We start from the raw sequence: 15,117 nt of genomic DNA on the forward strand, positions 1-15,117 counted from the left end.
ATCAATACAACTTTTTACCTATTTGGTAAACTAAGTATCGGTTCTGTCTTGCAGAAAACTGGTAAAGCCCTGCTTGCGCTGAAGAGGATGGCTCGCTGCAGCAAATCTGATTTCCCAAATTCTCCCAGTCCTGTAGATGGTGAGACGCATGGGAAGATCTTCAGTGTTTAGGATGCTATTGCTTGAGCGATTTTTTTATTTTTGGTTTGGCTAGTGGCACAAAAATGACTTGACCTGCAACTACCCGAGGATGAATGGTTTGTCCTCTCATGATGCCCCTGCGTGTCACTGTATTTCAGAGCAAGCTCTGGGAAAAGAGGCCGAACATGCTGTAGCGTCCCTGGAAAAACAGCTGTGGAGTGAACCACGTTTCCACCAAGCCCTGCGTGACCTCAGCGAGAGCTGTGGAGCCACAGTCAACCTGGCCTGTACAATACACGGTACTGTTCACAATGTGCCACAAGTAATCATTTATTTACTAGTAAATTTGTGGACAAAATTAAACCAGATACTGCAGGAGGATATTGAAGAGATGCTCATAAGTTTAATTCTATAAAGCCTAGTGTATTTTGATACACATTTAGTTTTCAGCAAACTACATGCCTTCTGTCGTCTATTAGTCGTATATTAAAGGCTTTAAGTATCATTCTAAAAACATGTACCACAGGGGACGTGTCTTATTCTTGTGAAACATTTGCGAATTGTAACACTTCTATTGTTAGCAATATTTCAAGATGAACATTTACTGGACAGAAGCAACTATGGTTTACTTGATTATACTTTTTTTTCCCCTTTTTTTTGTAGAAAATCATTGTATATTCCCCCTGTCGTCAATAATTTTATCCCTAAAAAAGATTCACCCAAAAATGAAAATTAGCCCATGATTTACCCTCAAGTCATCCTTGATGTATATGACATTCTTCTTTCAGAAGTCCACAAAAGTGCATCTATCCATCATATAACTGCTTCACGCAGCTCCGGGGGGTTAATAAAGGTCTTCTGAAGCGACGCATTTGTGTAAGAAAAATATCCATATTTAAAACTTTATAGACTAAAATAACTTCCGGCGGATTGCCGTACGCATCGATTTACGGCGAAGGAGTAACCCTTGACGCATAGAAGTGCAGAGGATGGATGGAGCAAAACAAAACACCGGTCATGAATTAGTCTAAAAAGTGAAATGGTGGAGGACTCTTGGCGAGAGGCGTCAAAGCTTGTGATGCTCCTGTACATCACGTCAAGGGTTTCTCTTTTGCCGTAAGTCGACTTGTGTACCGCTGACTTCCGGAAGCTAGTGATTTTTGTCTATAAAGTTTTAAAAATTGATATTTTTCTTACACAAACGCATCGCTTTGCTTCAGAAGGCCTTTATTAACCCCCCGGAGCTGTGTGGAGCAGTTATATGATGGATAGATGCACTTTATTGACTTCATAAACAAAACAAGTCACTGCCATTTATAATGCTTGGATTAGCCTGGACTTTAATATAACTCTGCTTGTATTTGTCTGAAAGAAGAATGTCATACACACACCATCGGTGTGTGAATGTGAGGCAAATGTAAAGCGCTTTGGATGGCCGTAGGTCTGTTAAAAGCGCTATATAAATGTAGTCCATTTACCATTTATACACCTAGGGTGGCTAGAGGGCGATTTAAATCATGGTCTAATTTTCATTTTTGGGTGAAAAATCCCTTTAAATCTCATCTTTGATCCCCAAAATGACATTTAAAAAATAATTTTTTTTCCCTGTGAGAATTTTCTTCATGCCTTTAAAATAGCTTGAATGTAACTCTACAGCCTTGATTCATTTAGTATAGGCAGATCATGAATATACGAATTAGCCCCGCCTCCACTTTACTGTAAACGCTGCACAAAGGTATCGCTCTTTACAACGTCGGACACATAACGGTGAAATAATATGGTTAGCCTTTTGCTTGACCGTTATCAAAAAGCTAATGTTACACAAACCATGTTCCTGTTTGCCATCTCGGTCAGCCTTCGAAAAATCTGTATCATTAGTAACTCTTTGAACATCATAGAACGCCAGTGGAGAAAGGCATATAGTTCAACATGATATCATAATATACATCATATACCTAATTCACCAGCTACATTGCTAACTATACACTATTTTTGTCTTTGGTTCACTGCAGTTTTAAGGAGAAAATACTCGGCATTGGTTTGTCTTAAGGATATTTAAAAAAAAAAACACCACAGACAAACATTTTTCTCCACAGTGGGTCTTTAAGAATATCAAATGATCCATCAGGCTTTTGGGGAATGCTTATTTGTTCATCTCTCAATCATTGCATTACACGTTTTACCCACAGCAATTAAAACTAGAGCAACTGCACCAAATTGCATATATTGACTCCGTTAGGGCATATGAATAAAATTGATGCCAGTATGAGTTCCATCTTATACTAGATCATACTCCTTTATCAGCCATAAAAGCCTGATGTACCATGATACTCGAATGCATATGATATTTTTAGATTGTCGAAAATTTCAATAAACTCTCCCATTTAAAAACATTGTTTTAGTTTGTGTGTCAGGCATTATAGGGTTCAGTAAGACTTTTATTGGAATAAAATGGACTGAAATGACTTCTGTTTGCAGGATATCCTGACCCTGAAGTGATCTGGCTGTTCGATGAGATGCCGCTAGTGAAGTCCGGGCGAGTTCAGATGAATTATGACAAGAATGGCATTTGCACGCTCACGCTTGCTCATGTACAACCAGGGGATTCTGGGATCTACAAATGTTGCGCATCCAACAGCCTAGGGCAGGCGCTGTGTTCAGCCAGACTCACCGTGGGACACAGCTGAGTGAATGTGCAAATATTGTGCTGGAACAATAGCATTTTAAAAGCATTTTATCATATGTCTGAGGCCACTAGATGCTGTTGTAAATCACAATTTGGGATTTGTTCTATTGTTGGTTTTTAAGTCACAGTTTTACCTCACACCCTTAATATTTGCTTTTGAGTTCATTGTTAATTTTTTTTTCCTTGGTGTGAAGTTTTAGCCATCATTTACTAGTTTGAGCATTGTTTATCTACAGAACTTGGACATGGTATTTAATAGAAAGACATTTTAAAAAGTTACATTTGTTGTACATGCATGTATATATGAAGAATACATTTATTAAAGTTTTATGAAATTAAGATAATTGTTATTTTTAATGCCATATTTCTTTCAAGAATTGTTCAGTTACATCAAAAACCACTGACCAGTCCGAGTTCATCTAACATTCAGTTTTAACTTTGGTCTTCAGGAGGCACAATATAGATTAATAATCATCTTCTCAGAATGTATAACCAACACCACAATCATATCAAAGCCTTTTTCACTGAAAATAGCAAAAAGTGAAACCAAATATAAACCGACTATTTCTGACAATAGGCACAAGAATAAATGGTAAACGGTATATTGCAGCTATATAAAAAGAGCTCATGGTATTTTCTGTCAACTATTTCACAGCATGAGAAGAGCTATAACTGATACTGGCTCATTTGCTTATGAGAGATGGCGGCTTTTGACGCAACAAAAGATAAATGATTAAAAAACAGGTTTAAGCTTCTGAAATGATCAACTAAAAAAAAAAACATTACTAAAATGTTTTACTAAATTCTGAAAGTGTTGAGATCTGGTTAGGCTTTCTCTCACACAAGCACTCAGAGTGACGATCTGGTTGTTTCTTGCCTCTTCTGAATCCGATGCTGTAAAAGATTCCAGGCTTTCAATACCTGGGGAGACATGCATGCATTATTGATATTAGTTGCGTGTTTTGAGGTTAAAGGGTTAGTTCACCCAAAAATGAATGTCATTTATTACTCACCATCATGCCGTTCCACACCCGTAAGACACAAATTAAGATATTTTTGTTGAAATCCGATGGCTCAGTGAGGCATGCATAGGCAGCAATGAAATTCACACTCAAGATCCATTAATGTACTAAAAACATATTTAAATCAGTTTATGTGAGTACAGTGGTTCAATATTAATATTATAAAGCGACGAGTTTTTTTTTTTGTGCGCCAAAAACTAAAAGACTTCTGATAACCGATTTCAAAACACTGCTTCATGAAGCTCCGGAGCATATCGAATCAGCGAGTCGATTCAGTGGTTCGGATCGTGTGTCAAACGGCTGAAATCACGTGACTTTGGCGCTCCGAACGGCTGATTCGATATGTTCCAAAGCTTCATGCAGCAGTGTTTTGAAATCGGTTATCACTATACAAGTCGTTATTTATTTATTTTTGGCGCACAAAAAATATACTCGTCGCTTTATAATAATATTGAACCACTGTACTCATGGTACAAATGATTTAAATATATTTTTAGTACATTAATGGATCTTGAGAGTGTAAATGTCATAGCTGCCTATGCAGGCCTCACTGAGCCTTCGGATTTCAACACAAATATCTTCATTTGTGTTCGGAAGATGAACGGAGGTCTTGCGGGTGTGGAACGGCATGAGTGTGAGTAATAAATGACATTTTCATTTTTTGGGGTGAACTAACCCTTTAATTAAGCACATCCGTTGTGTTTGGCGTACCTGTCTCTGAGTAACGTCAGGTTCCCACAGTGTGCACAGCACTACGTTAGCATTTTCTATCAGCTTTGCATTCGGCCACTGACTCTTCAGTCTCCTCAAGGCGTCTTCCTCCTTCACACCGTCACGCTGGACTATCCGCTTCACTGCCTGAGACAGACAGAGTTAACACATCCCATTGTTATTTCAATCATGACAACGCTCTGAATAGTGTTAGCATGTCAATGGATATGACAATGTATTTGGTCTTGTGCTGCATTCCACTCCAGTTTTAGACACGCACTTGCAAACTTCCCCTCGGGGGAATTCTCGCCGCCATTTTGAAGTGCGCTCCACTTCGTGAAGTGGACAAGGGAAGTTTATATGGACAGACCCTTGCTCCCTCGATTTTGACCGAGGGAGCGAGTCTACTTCATATGTACACTTCAGGCAGCTTCATATACCACAATGCAACACGATTGTCACCGCATATCGCGTTTAATTTACCCCACCACAAACAACTCCTGATATTATTTTTAAAAACGTTTACCTATACACATATAGAATGCTGCATTAAACAATTACGTAAAGGAAAAAAATAAATCAACTCCATAGTGGATTCGAAGTGATCAAGGGCTTAGGATGTTCCAGTTCAGTCCATAGCAAATGTTCCTCCAGTAGTGGGCACTCATGCAACGCAAGCAATGACGCACATCCGAGTGAACGAGACGGAGGGAAGTTAACGAGTGAAGGGCATGATAAATGTGTGTATATACACATACAATGAGATGCAAAAGTTTGTGATCTTTAGTGAAAACTAATTTATTGACACTTTGTTTTTCTACAAATTATCAGGATAATCTGTACAAAGAGTCACATGATCAGTGGGGTCAGCAAGATTTTTTTAATAATAAAATAGATACTTTTATTCAGCAAAAATGCATTAAATTGGCATTTTTAAAGTTACAAAAGATTTACATTTCAAATAAATGCTTTTCTTATTAACTTTATGTCCATTAAAAAATCCTATAAAATATATATCACCACAACTGTTTTCAACATTCATAATAAATGTTCCTTAACCAGCAAATCATCATATCAGAATGATTTCTGAAGGATCATGTGACACTGATGACTGGAGTAATGATGTGGAAAATTCAGCTTTGATCACAGGAATACATTACATTTTAAAATATATTCAAATAGAAAACAGCTACTTTAAACTGTAATATTTCATAATATTACTTGAATTTACTGTATTTGTGATCAAATAAATGCAGCCTTGGTGAGCAGAAGAGACTTCTTTCAAAAACATTTTTAAAAATCTTTATATAATATCGAAAATATTTTATATAAAGTATTTCAGGTTGTTTTCATGCTTCTTTGTTTTTAATTTTTCAGGTTTAAATTTGATTTTGAATCCCAGAAATAAAGGTAACACTTTAGTTTAGGGTCCAATTCTCACTATTAACTAGTTGCTTATTATCATGCATATTACTAGGATATTGTCTGTTTATTAGTACTTATAAAGCACATATCAATGCCTTATTCTGCATGATCATATTCTACATCCCTTAATCCTACCCAATACCTAAACTTAACTATTAATAAGCAGTAATTAGAAGTTTGAGGCAAAAGTCGTAGTTAATAGTGAGAATTGGACCCTAATCTAAAGTGTGACCAAAAATACCCCCAAAAAACCTGTGTGGGTATATTAAAGTACCTCTTCCTCTGGGATGGTGGCCACCCAAACCTCATGCACCAAATATGTCCATCCCGCCTCGAGCATCACGGCCGCATCCACCACGCAAACACGCTTCCCTGAAACCAGGAAGAGAGAATGAATCACACATACCCAGAAAAGGATGTTTTAAAATATAACTCTTCTCAGCAACTGAATGAGAACGACGTGTATGAGAGATAAAATGCTCCACCCTGTTGTTTAGCTTGTTCTATTCTTTTCTTCACCAGCAGAGCAATCTCAGGCCACACGATATCTGTCAGAGCTTTCAGACGCTCCTGGAAAACACATACACAAACACAGTAAGAACAGGACGAAAACTGTGTGTTCTGAATTCAATTATATTCATCAGCAGAGTTAAATTACCTGGTTACCAAAGACTTTTCCACCTAGTACTCGTCTGTTAATGGTCTTATCCTCATTAAGAATATCTGATGGCAAAGAAAAAATATTGATTCAATTACGTTTTTCACTTTTTCTGTGGGAAAAATCTGCCCCTCAGAGTCATTACACTGTAAACCCAAATATGTTGGCATAAGTCAATTTTTCAAGTTAAATGAGTAGAACTTCAAAATTTTGATTTTGTACTATGCAAAAAAAAAAATACTCACCAAACTCATGTATATGTTGCTATGACTTACTCATATAATGTTATTTTCCTTATACAGTCTGACGCAAAGCATGCTGGGAACTTGAACTCATTCAGCGCAATCAGTTGAGTTCACATTACCTTTTTTCTATGAGTACAATGAACTTTCAGTAATTTATGAGTGAAGGGAATTCGTTTATTATAGGTCATTTCACCGTCTCCTCTCCATACCTGGGCCGAACTCCTGGACGACCTTCTGGTAGGCGGATGTTCCCGGCAGGTAAGCCTCATGACCGAGCTGATCGCAGTCGATCTGCACGGCGCCAAGACCCTCCAGTCTGTGTGCTATTGAGCTCTTGCCCGACCCGCTGCCGCCCGTCAGACCAATCACATACGGATCCAGAGGCAGATCCGGCTGCGGCTGGAAACAGAACAACAGGAAATCAAACCATGATCTATGGACGAAATCAAAGTAATAAACAATTACTTCAATCTTCTTTAAAACGAGCCCAAGAGTTAAAATGTTAACACCAAGTTGAATGCCAAAATATATCATCACATATATGATCAAATGACTATTTTATTTTATGGTTTATGTAAAATTTTGGTCACATGACAAAAAATAAAAAAAGATTAAAATTATTTTCAAATATTTAATCTTAAAAAAGGTTACATGAATATTTGCTCATTCATATAACAAAAAAAAATATATATAAATGTACACTATCGTCGAGAAGTTTGGGGTCAGGAATTTCTTAAAGAAATTAATACTTTTATTCAGCATTAAATGGATCAAAAGTGACAGTAAAGACATCTATAATACAAACTATTTCTATTTCAAACTAGACGAGTAAAGTTGTAAACAAACTTTGAAGTTGGCTTGAAAAGGCCTTGAAAAACCCTGACAAGCTTAAAGTTTGAATTGAATTGTTGAAATTGAAGTTTAGGACAGCAAGGGAACAGTTTCTAGCATTTGCTAGCATGTTTTAACATGAATCAGCAGAATGCTAACATGTTTAACATGTTCTTAGCATACATTAGTATTCTGCTAACATGTTTTGAAATGTTAGCATGAATTAACACAATGTTAACATGTTTTGACACGCTGCTAGCATAAATTACCATTATGTTAACATGTATTAACGTGCTGCTAGCATGAACTAGCATGTTGCCACCATGTTTTAACACATTGTTAACATGATTTACCAGTAGCTAACATGTTTTAAAACATGTTAGCATTAATTAGCATGTTGCTAACATGATTTAACATGTTTTAGCATTAATTATCACGTTGCTAAAATGATTTTAGAATTTCTGAAGGATCATGTGACACTGAAGACTGGAGTAATGATGTTGAAAATTCAGGTTTGATCACAGGAATAAATTACATTTTACAATATATTCAAATACAAAAAAGTTATTCTAAAATTTTAATAATATTACTGTTTTACTGTGTTTTTGATCTAATAAATGCAGTGAGCATAAGAGAATAATATTTTAAAATCTCTCCAACCCCAAACCTTTGAACTTTAGAGTATATGAATAAATATATAATCTCAAAAGAGAAGGCAAAAGAAAAAGCAGCAGCAGCTGAGCCAAATCAGCCATCACATGATCAACATGCACATGCCTGAAATCCTTCATTAAATCACACAAGCAGTCACACTCCCATGACTCTTTAAATTAATGTCTGGAGACCCAGTGATACTGAGGAGACAGAATAGGGTCTGTCACTCTTTTGCTTAACAAGCTTTTTGTCCATAATCCTGCACTGAAAAACATCTCAGGACACAAAACCACCTGATAGGTCTCCTGTGTAACCAATAACACACTATTCACCTCATGCACAAGAACCACATGCTATTGGTAAAATATCCCAGTTTCAAAGGATGCATAGGACAGTTATTGACTAATGAATGATAATACAGATAAAGTGAATTATGTGATTGTGGAATTTTAGTACTATTGAATATGAATTCAATAATTATGTATTAACGAGTGAGTGGGATGTTCATACAGATGGAGGTTTGAGCAGCGTTCCCAGCAATCGTGTTCTCAGACTAGAAGAACTGATCTTCTCCTCCTCGATGTCAGCATGATGGGCGTCTTTCAACAGCTGGATCTCGGACAGAACCAGTTCAGCCAATCCCTGCGCAGAAACCATCACTTAATCTCACACTCGAAACAAATAAATGACCAAAAACAGCAAAGTCTAAATGCACTGCGGTCAACAACCGCACTGATTTCATGTGGCTAATTAAGTTCAAAGGTCACAGACGTCTAGTTTATGACTTACTGAGGATTAAACATTTGAGCGCGCATAAGACTTTCATTTATAAGCATTATGTATAAACAAAAATTCTCAAATTCCCAAACTTTTGAACCACAGTGTATATTTGTTATCTATTTATTATCCAACATAATGACATTCATATATTTTTATGTGTAACAAATGTATGCGTTTCTGGTGTAACGACTAAAGATTTTTTATAGGCACTAGAAAACAACCAACGTTCTCACATTTTCCACACGCTTCCTGTTGACAGCTTCACCCCCTTTCCTCGTCTCCTCGCTGACCACAATGCACTGCAGCTCAGGGTCGCTTATAGAGGGGCCGAAGGGGTCAGAGAGAGGAACGATTTCATACTTGAGCGATGGTTTGACGTCGTTCAGAAAGTCCTGGAGCTTCTGCACGCGCCGATCGTATGGCTCTATCAACTCCTTCAAGACCTTATCTACACATTAGAGTCAAAAGATAAGACACATTTAAGAATAAATATATGAGATTTGACGTTTTTTTGTGGTTCAAACTGTTTCGCCACAGTTCCAAGTGGTTTATCAGTTGATAACAATGGTGGCAAAACGTCTCGAACTCTAGTCAAATCACATTTATTTAAACACACACAAATGGGCCAAGTCAAAAAAGGCAAAATATTTAGTGATCTTTTAATGGTCTTAACCATTTTAATCACAAATCACTGGTCAGGAAATTAGCAAGAATTATGCAAATACTGTAGATAAAGTAACTTAGCACGGAATAGCCTTTAGCCATATTCTGCCAAAAAAAAAAATCTGTTTTTGATGCATTTCTGAGACAGCAATGGCTTTTTAAGTAGTGCATTTGCTTACATTTAGCTAATTTCCTGACCAATAATTTGTGGTTAAGACAATTAAAAGGTTAGTGTTTAGCCATTTTAGAATTGGCCCTAATACAGACTGTTTCAAAGCAGCTTCACAGTGATAAACAGGGAAATAACAGAATCTATGCAAATCATCAAATATGAGACAAACTCAAATTCTGCTGTAAAGCAGCTCTAAAAAGACAAGTGTCATTATTCAGCTTAAAGGGATAGTTCACCCAAAAATGAAAATTAGCCCATAATTTACTCACCCTCAAGTCATCCTAGGTGTATATGGCATTCTTCTTTCAGACGAATACAATCAGAGTTATATTACAAAAGTCCAGGCTAATCCAAGCATTATAATAGCAGTAATAGTTGCTCTGTTTTTGAAGTCCATAAAAAATGTATCTGCCCATCAAATAACTGCTCCACGCGGCTCCGGGGGGTTAATAAAGGCCTTCTGATGCGAATCGACGCGTTTGTGTAAGAAAAATATCCATATTTAAAACTTTATAAAGTTAACTTTCAGCCGACCGCCTTCTGTGGAAAAGTGTTGAATGTTGAAAGTGAAACTCAAGATGCGTACGTGACGTCATGACGAGCGGACCTGGTCGCGTTAGTCTTTCGATCGGCAGAGGAACTTTCAACAATTTTTCCATATATTGAACAGGGAAGGTGGTCAGCCGAAAGTTTACTTGATAAAGTTTTAAATATGGATATTTTTCTTACACAAACGCATCGATTCGCTTCAGAAGGCCTTTATTAACACCCCAGAGCCACGTGGAGCAGTTATTTGACGGACAGATGCACTTTTTTACTGCAACTATTACTGCAATTATAATGCTTGGATTAGCCTGGACTTTTGTAATATAACTCTGAAAGAAGAATGTCATATACACCTAGGATGACTTGAAGGTGAGTAAATTATTGGCTAATTTTCATTTTTGGGTGAACTATCCCTTTAACTCAGATCAGTGTTGATTCAGTTCAATAACTGCGTTAAGTTCATCAATTATGAAACGAGATCAATTCAGCTACACACTTAAAGGCCCACTGAAGTGCCTTGAAACGAGCAGCATTATTCAATGTGTTGATGTAATTTCCACTGAAAGAGAAGACAGGGCGGGACATATCGAACAGCTCCTCCCCTTTTTAAAAATAGCCAATAGCGTTTAGTGTACATCACAGCTCGGCCAGAGTCGTTGAGCTCGGTAAAGCCGCAGTTTCCTCCTAATCTCTAACCGTTTCTCCTCTTAATCTCCTCCATATCGCTTTAAAATACAGCATTCTGTGCAGAATTTAAATGGGTCTGATACGTCTTCGGGTCTGGGCCGACTCGATCATATGATCCTTGTGCTATCGCGTCTCTGGACTGGAGCCGCGGTGGTTCACGTGACACTAACGTGAAACCCGACTTCATTCACCCCAATGGAAAGCATATTTACACTGTCTGAATCGTTCCCTATCCCCTATATCAGGGGTCTCCAAACTCGGTCCTGGAGGGCCACTGTCCTGCAGAGTTTAGCTCTAACCCCAATTAAAACACCTGAACCAGCTAATCAGTGTCTTACTTGGGCCTAGTAAGCATAGATATACATAATAAAGGCTAGATGTCTCGTCCGCGCTGCTGGCCAATGGAGGTCGACGTCTGCACCTGGCGGCCATCTTGTCACAGGCAGCTCGCTCACTCGTAACATTGCTTTCATGGGTGCTTGCACTTTTTAAATAACCATAACTTGCTCAATTTTCTACCGATTTTCAAACTGTTTGGTTTGTTATAAACGTCAGAGATGAAGTAATGACACTGCATACTTATGAAAAAGTATTCATAATTTGTTAAAGCATTCATAATTATAGCTACGTTAATAACATTTGTAAGAAACCAAACCATTTGTAAATGCGTCAAGATTTCAGTGAGATAAGAGTATTCGTGTTCATGCAGATCGCTCGCCTTACATCAGGCGCCACAGAGCCCTGCCTGTGACAAGATGGCCGCCGGTGATGACGTTAGAGACTCCGCCGTAAGACATCTAGCCTTTATTATGTATATCTATGCTAGTAAGACAGTGATTAGCTGGTTCAGGTGTGTTTATTTGGGGCTGGAACTAAACTCTGCAGGACAGTGGTCCTCCAGGACCGAGTTTGGAGACCCCTGCCCTATATAGTGCACTATTACCCCTTTTCCACCAGAATGAACCGGGTGCTAGTCCAGAGCCAGTGCTAGTACCAGTTCTGAGTTGGTTCGACTGACGAGCCTTCTAAGAACCGGTTTGCCTTTCCACGGGCTAGAGAGCCACCACAGGGCCAGGTCTTACGTCACTATATAACTCTCTATCTTTCTCAGCAACGCAGCGGGAAACACAAACACACCAGGCTTGTTCGAGATGCATCGGCGCTGCGCAGACCGATCAGCGTATGATATCAAAACACCGCAAGAGCGATTCAAACGCATAAGGAGTCGTATGCTCTTGTTGTCATATGGCGATCGGTCTGCACAGCGCAGATGCATCTCGAACAAGCCTTCCATCAACAATGGCGAACGTTGTGTTACTATTTATATAAATGGCTTCACGATCCTGCATCGGCATCAAACCACAGCGAATCCAAAGCATTCGTGCAGCTCGCCGTAATTTATATAGACGGAGATTACAATCGAGCAGCAACTGTTAGCTCCATTAGCTGCTATTTCAAAAATGGTGCTCACAAGTTTGTGTTGGTCTTGTTGGTCACGGTAACCCCAGCCCCTGACGCAAGCGGTTCTTACTTCTAGACCAGCAATGTTTTGGTGCTACTTAAGAACCCCTTTTCCTGGTTCGGAGCTGGTGTGCTTTGGGTGTGGAAAGACAAAGAACTGATTTGAAACTAGGCTCTGGCTCCGAACCAGCACCAGCACTGCCTCGGTGGAAAAGGGGTATACGTGCTATTGACCATGTAGAAAATAGTAAATGTGTGAACAAGTCACCGATTTTAGCCGCAGCTTCACCATCTATTGTAGTGTAGGGGGCGGGGCTTCAGATTCTAGAGAGCATTTGATTGGACAGAAAATCTGATGAGAAGCTGAAGTGCAGAGTGATGTCATCAAAATCATTGATCCATATTTCTGAATTTTGTCATTGTTTTGGAGCAGACTAGCTTATAGATAACAGTAAGGCTAACATAGTCATACTAAAAGCCAAAAAACTATTTTGATTTCATGGGGACTTTAAACGTAAAGGTTCCAAAAATGTTTTTTCACAGCAACCATATTTGGTTCCCCAAGGAAACTTTCAGTGAACAGTTCTTAAAACAACAATTTTTTTCGTAGTGCGAACAACATTTTAATAATCTAAAGAACATTTTCATCAATGCCAATAAAGAACCTTTATTTTTAAAAGTGTAGTCATTCATCCAACAAACTTGTAAAGATGTCCAAAGGGTTTCCACTTACTTTTTAGTAGTTCCTGGTCACACACACCAATGACAAAACGTCTATTGGCCAGCAGACAGGAAATATTCAGCAGGGTCTTGTGTGCGCCGTGTAGACGGTCAAACGTGCCGCCAACAACCACATCACTGAACGTCTCTAAGAGTTTTAATTGTGCACCTTTTTCTCCTCTATCATCATCATCATCTTCCTCGCCACCAACCTCTTTTAGTCGCGGGTACAGAAGCACAGATGAGAGACTCGGGGTGCAGACGTAGCAGTGACCTGCGTACTTCTGCAAGCACTGGGTGACCAGCGAGGACTGGCCTGAATCCTGGACGGGGAAGTCTGTCAGCACTACTTCTGGCGAGTGGGACAGCGTCTGTGGGGTGGGAAACGGGCCGCTGGTTCCGCTCGACGCTGCTGGTTGGCCATGGACATTAGTGAGCAGCACCCTGACGTCAAGGTGAGCACAAATGTCAGCTGCGTTGCTGTAAAGGCGGGAGATGAGAGCGCAAAGATCCACCATGGGTGGGATGTAGACGGGCCGCACCTGCCCACCTGTACCCAGGTTCAGGCCAGGGTGGAGATGGACGTAAAGCGTGCGCTCAACCACCTGGGCGGCAGACTTGAGTACAGGCGCTATGCGGAGAGGAAGAACGTGTAATGGAGACGTAAGGACCAGGATACCGGTGCTGAACATGGACATGATTGACAGCTGATGGTGACTTTCAGGTCTGAGATGCTGAAAGATATAATACAGATATAACACATTTCACACAGTGATCATGGGCAACTTTATGCAGTACAAGAGATACTAATGGAAATGTATACATACTCACTTTGCATGTAGTTATGGTTTTGTCTATGTATGTCATCATCTTTTGTTTTTGCCTACAACTGTTCATTGTCTATGTATTATTGTACATTGGACATAAATTAAAAAATAAAATAGATTCTATAGCTCTCGATCATGCAATTTTGATTAAATTAAATCAATAAAACGTGATTAAAAAATGTGAAATATTGCTCTTAGTCTTGGAACGTTTGATAAAATTCAATACAAAATTACTAATATGTCAAATTAAAACAAGAACATAATAAACTAGAGACATTTCATACATATGCAGATACCGTCATTAACTAATTCACTGAATCATTTTATTAATTTAAAGTAGCAAAATACATTAAAAAAAAATAGCTGAGCTCTTATATATCGTTGAATATATTCCGGATTAATGCAAAAACAACACAGCTGATCCGGAAAAACACACAGTAACAAAAGACCACTTCAGCAAAACCTACCTTTAGTATATTCTGCCAAATAGGGTGTTGAGAATGCTAAAAGCGCAATAATATTGCAGAAGACACCTGTCTAATATCAGCCTTCGTCATAATGACCATATAAAACACTAATGTTTTGCTCAGGAGAGCGAACTCATGTCCAGTTGACCTAGACGGCCATGTGCTGGAATACTGACTGCTGATTGGCTGTCAGCGAGAGTTCCTGCCCTAATGAATCATGGGAAATGTAGTTTTTAAAGGCCCTCGGTTCTCCCAATGCTTACGAACTCGGGCGCCAAATACGAACATTTCTCATCTTGTCATTTTCAAATTATATATTCTTTTATCAGCATAAAATGTTATTCCTGAAGTAATCCCAGTTTTCAGATCAACTTCAAGCGAGGATAATTATTCAGAAATATTTGCACCCAACTTCACCTCA

General features: G+C 38.7%; 2 protein-coding genes across 3 annotated transcripts in view; one reads left to right on the forward strand and one right to left on the reverse strand.

Annotated features, from left to right (window-relative positions):
• Positions 1 to 3,168, forward strand: part of LOC307119749 (myosin light chain kinase, smooth muscle-like) — a 27,653-nt gene extending 24,485 nt beyond the window's left edge. The window contains exons 12-14 of the mRNA XM_079806255.1: positions 55 to 139; positions 300 to 440; positions 2,620 to 3,168. Coding sequence (XP_079662381.1) covers positions 55 to 139; positions 300 to 440; positions 2,620 to 2,828 — 435 coding nt within the window. The 3' untranslated portion in view covers positions 2,829 to 3,168. The remainder of the gene's footprint in view (positions 1 to 54; positions 140 to 299; positions 441 to 2,619) is intronic.
• coasy (CoA synthase) lies at positions 2,986 to 14,862 on the reverse strand. Of its 2 annotated transcripts, none has more exons than XM_079806260.1 (10): positions 14,697 to 14,862; positions 13,416 to 14,136; positions 9,387 to 9,601; positions 8,884 to 9,015; positions 7,098 to 7,287; positions 6,644 to 6,708; positions 6,471 to 6,555; positions 6,260 to 6,357; positions 4,561 to 4,707; positions 2,986 to 3,748 (listed from the first exon to the last, which is right to left on the reverse strand). In XM_079806260.1, exons 2-10 carry the CDS (start codon positions 14,098 to 14,100, stop codon positions 3,677 to 3,679), a joined length of 1,689 nt encoding a protein of 562 aa, XP_079662386.1. In that variant the 5' UTR covers positions 14,101 to 14,136; positions 14,697 to 14,862; the 3' UTR covers positions 2,986 to 3,676. The 2 variants fall into 2 exon arrangements, with proteins under 2 accessions (XP_079662386.1, XP_079662385.1); XM_079806259.1 differs by lacking the exon at positions 14,697 to 14,862 and adding an exon at positions 14,234 to 14,287.
• Between the last annotated feature and the right edge of the window lie 255 nt (positions 14,863 to 15,117).

Source organism: Gobio gobio (genome assembly GCF_949357685.1).
Source record: "Gobio gobio genome assembly, chromosome: 23".
Lineage (NCBI taxonomy): Eukaryota > Metazoa > Chordata > Actinopteri > Cypriniformes > Gobionidae > Gobio > Gobio gobio.

Coding starts and splice junctions, on each gene's coding strand:
- coasy (XM_079806259.1), bottom strand. CDS start 14,272: ATGATGACATACATAGACAAAACCATAACTACATGCAAA. Junction 9,602..13,415: donor TGACCAGGAACTACTAAAAA/GTAAGTGGAAAC, acceptor TCTAATGTGTAG/ATAAGGTCTTGAAGGAGTTG. Junction 6,556..6,643: donor GAAAAGTCTTTGGTAACCAG/GTAATTTAACTC, acceptor TGTGTTTTCCAG/GAGCGTCTGAAAGCTCTGAC.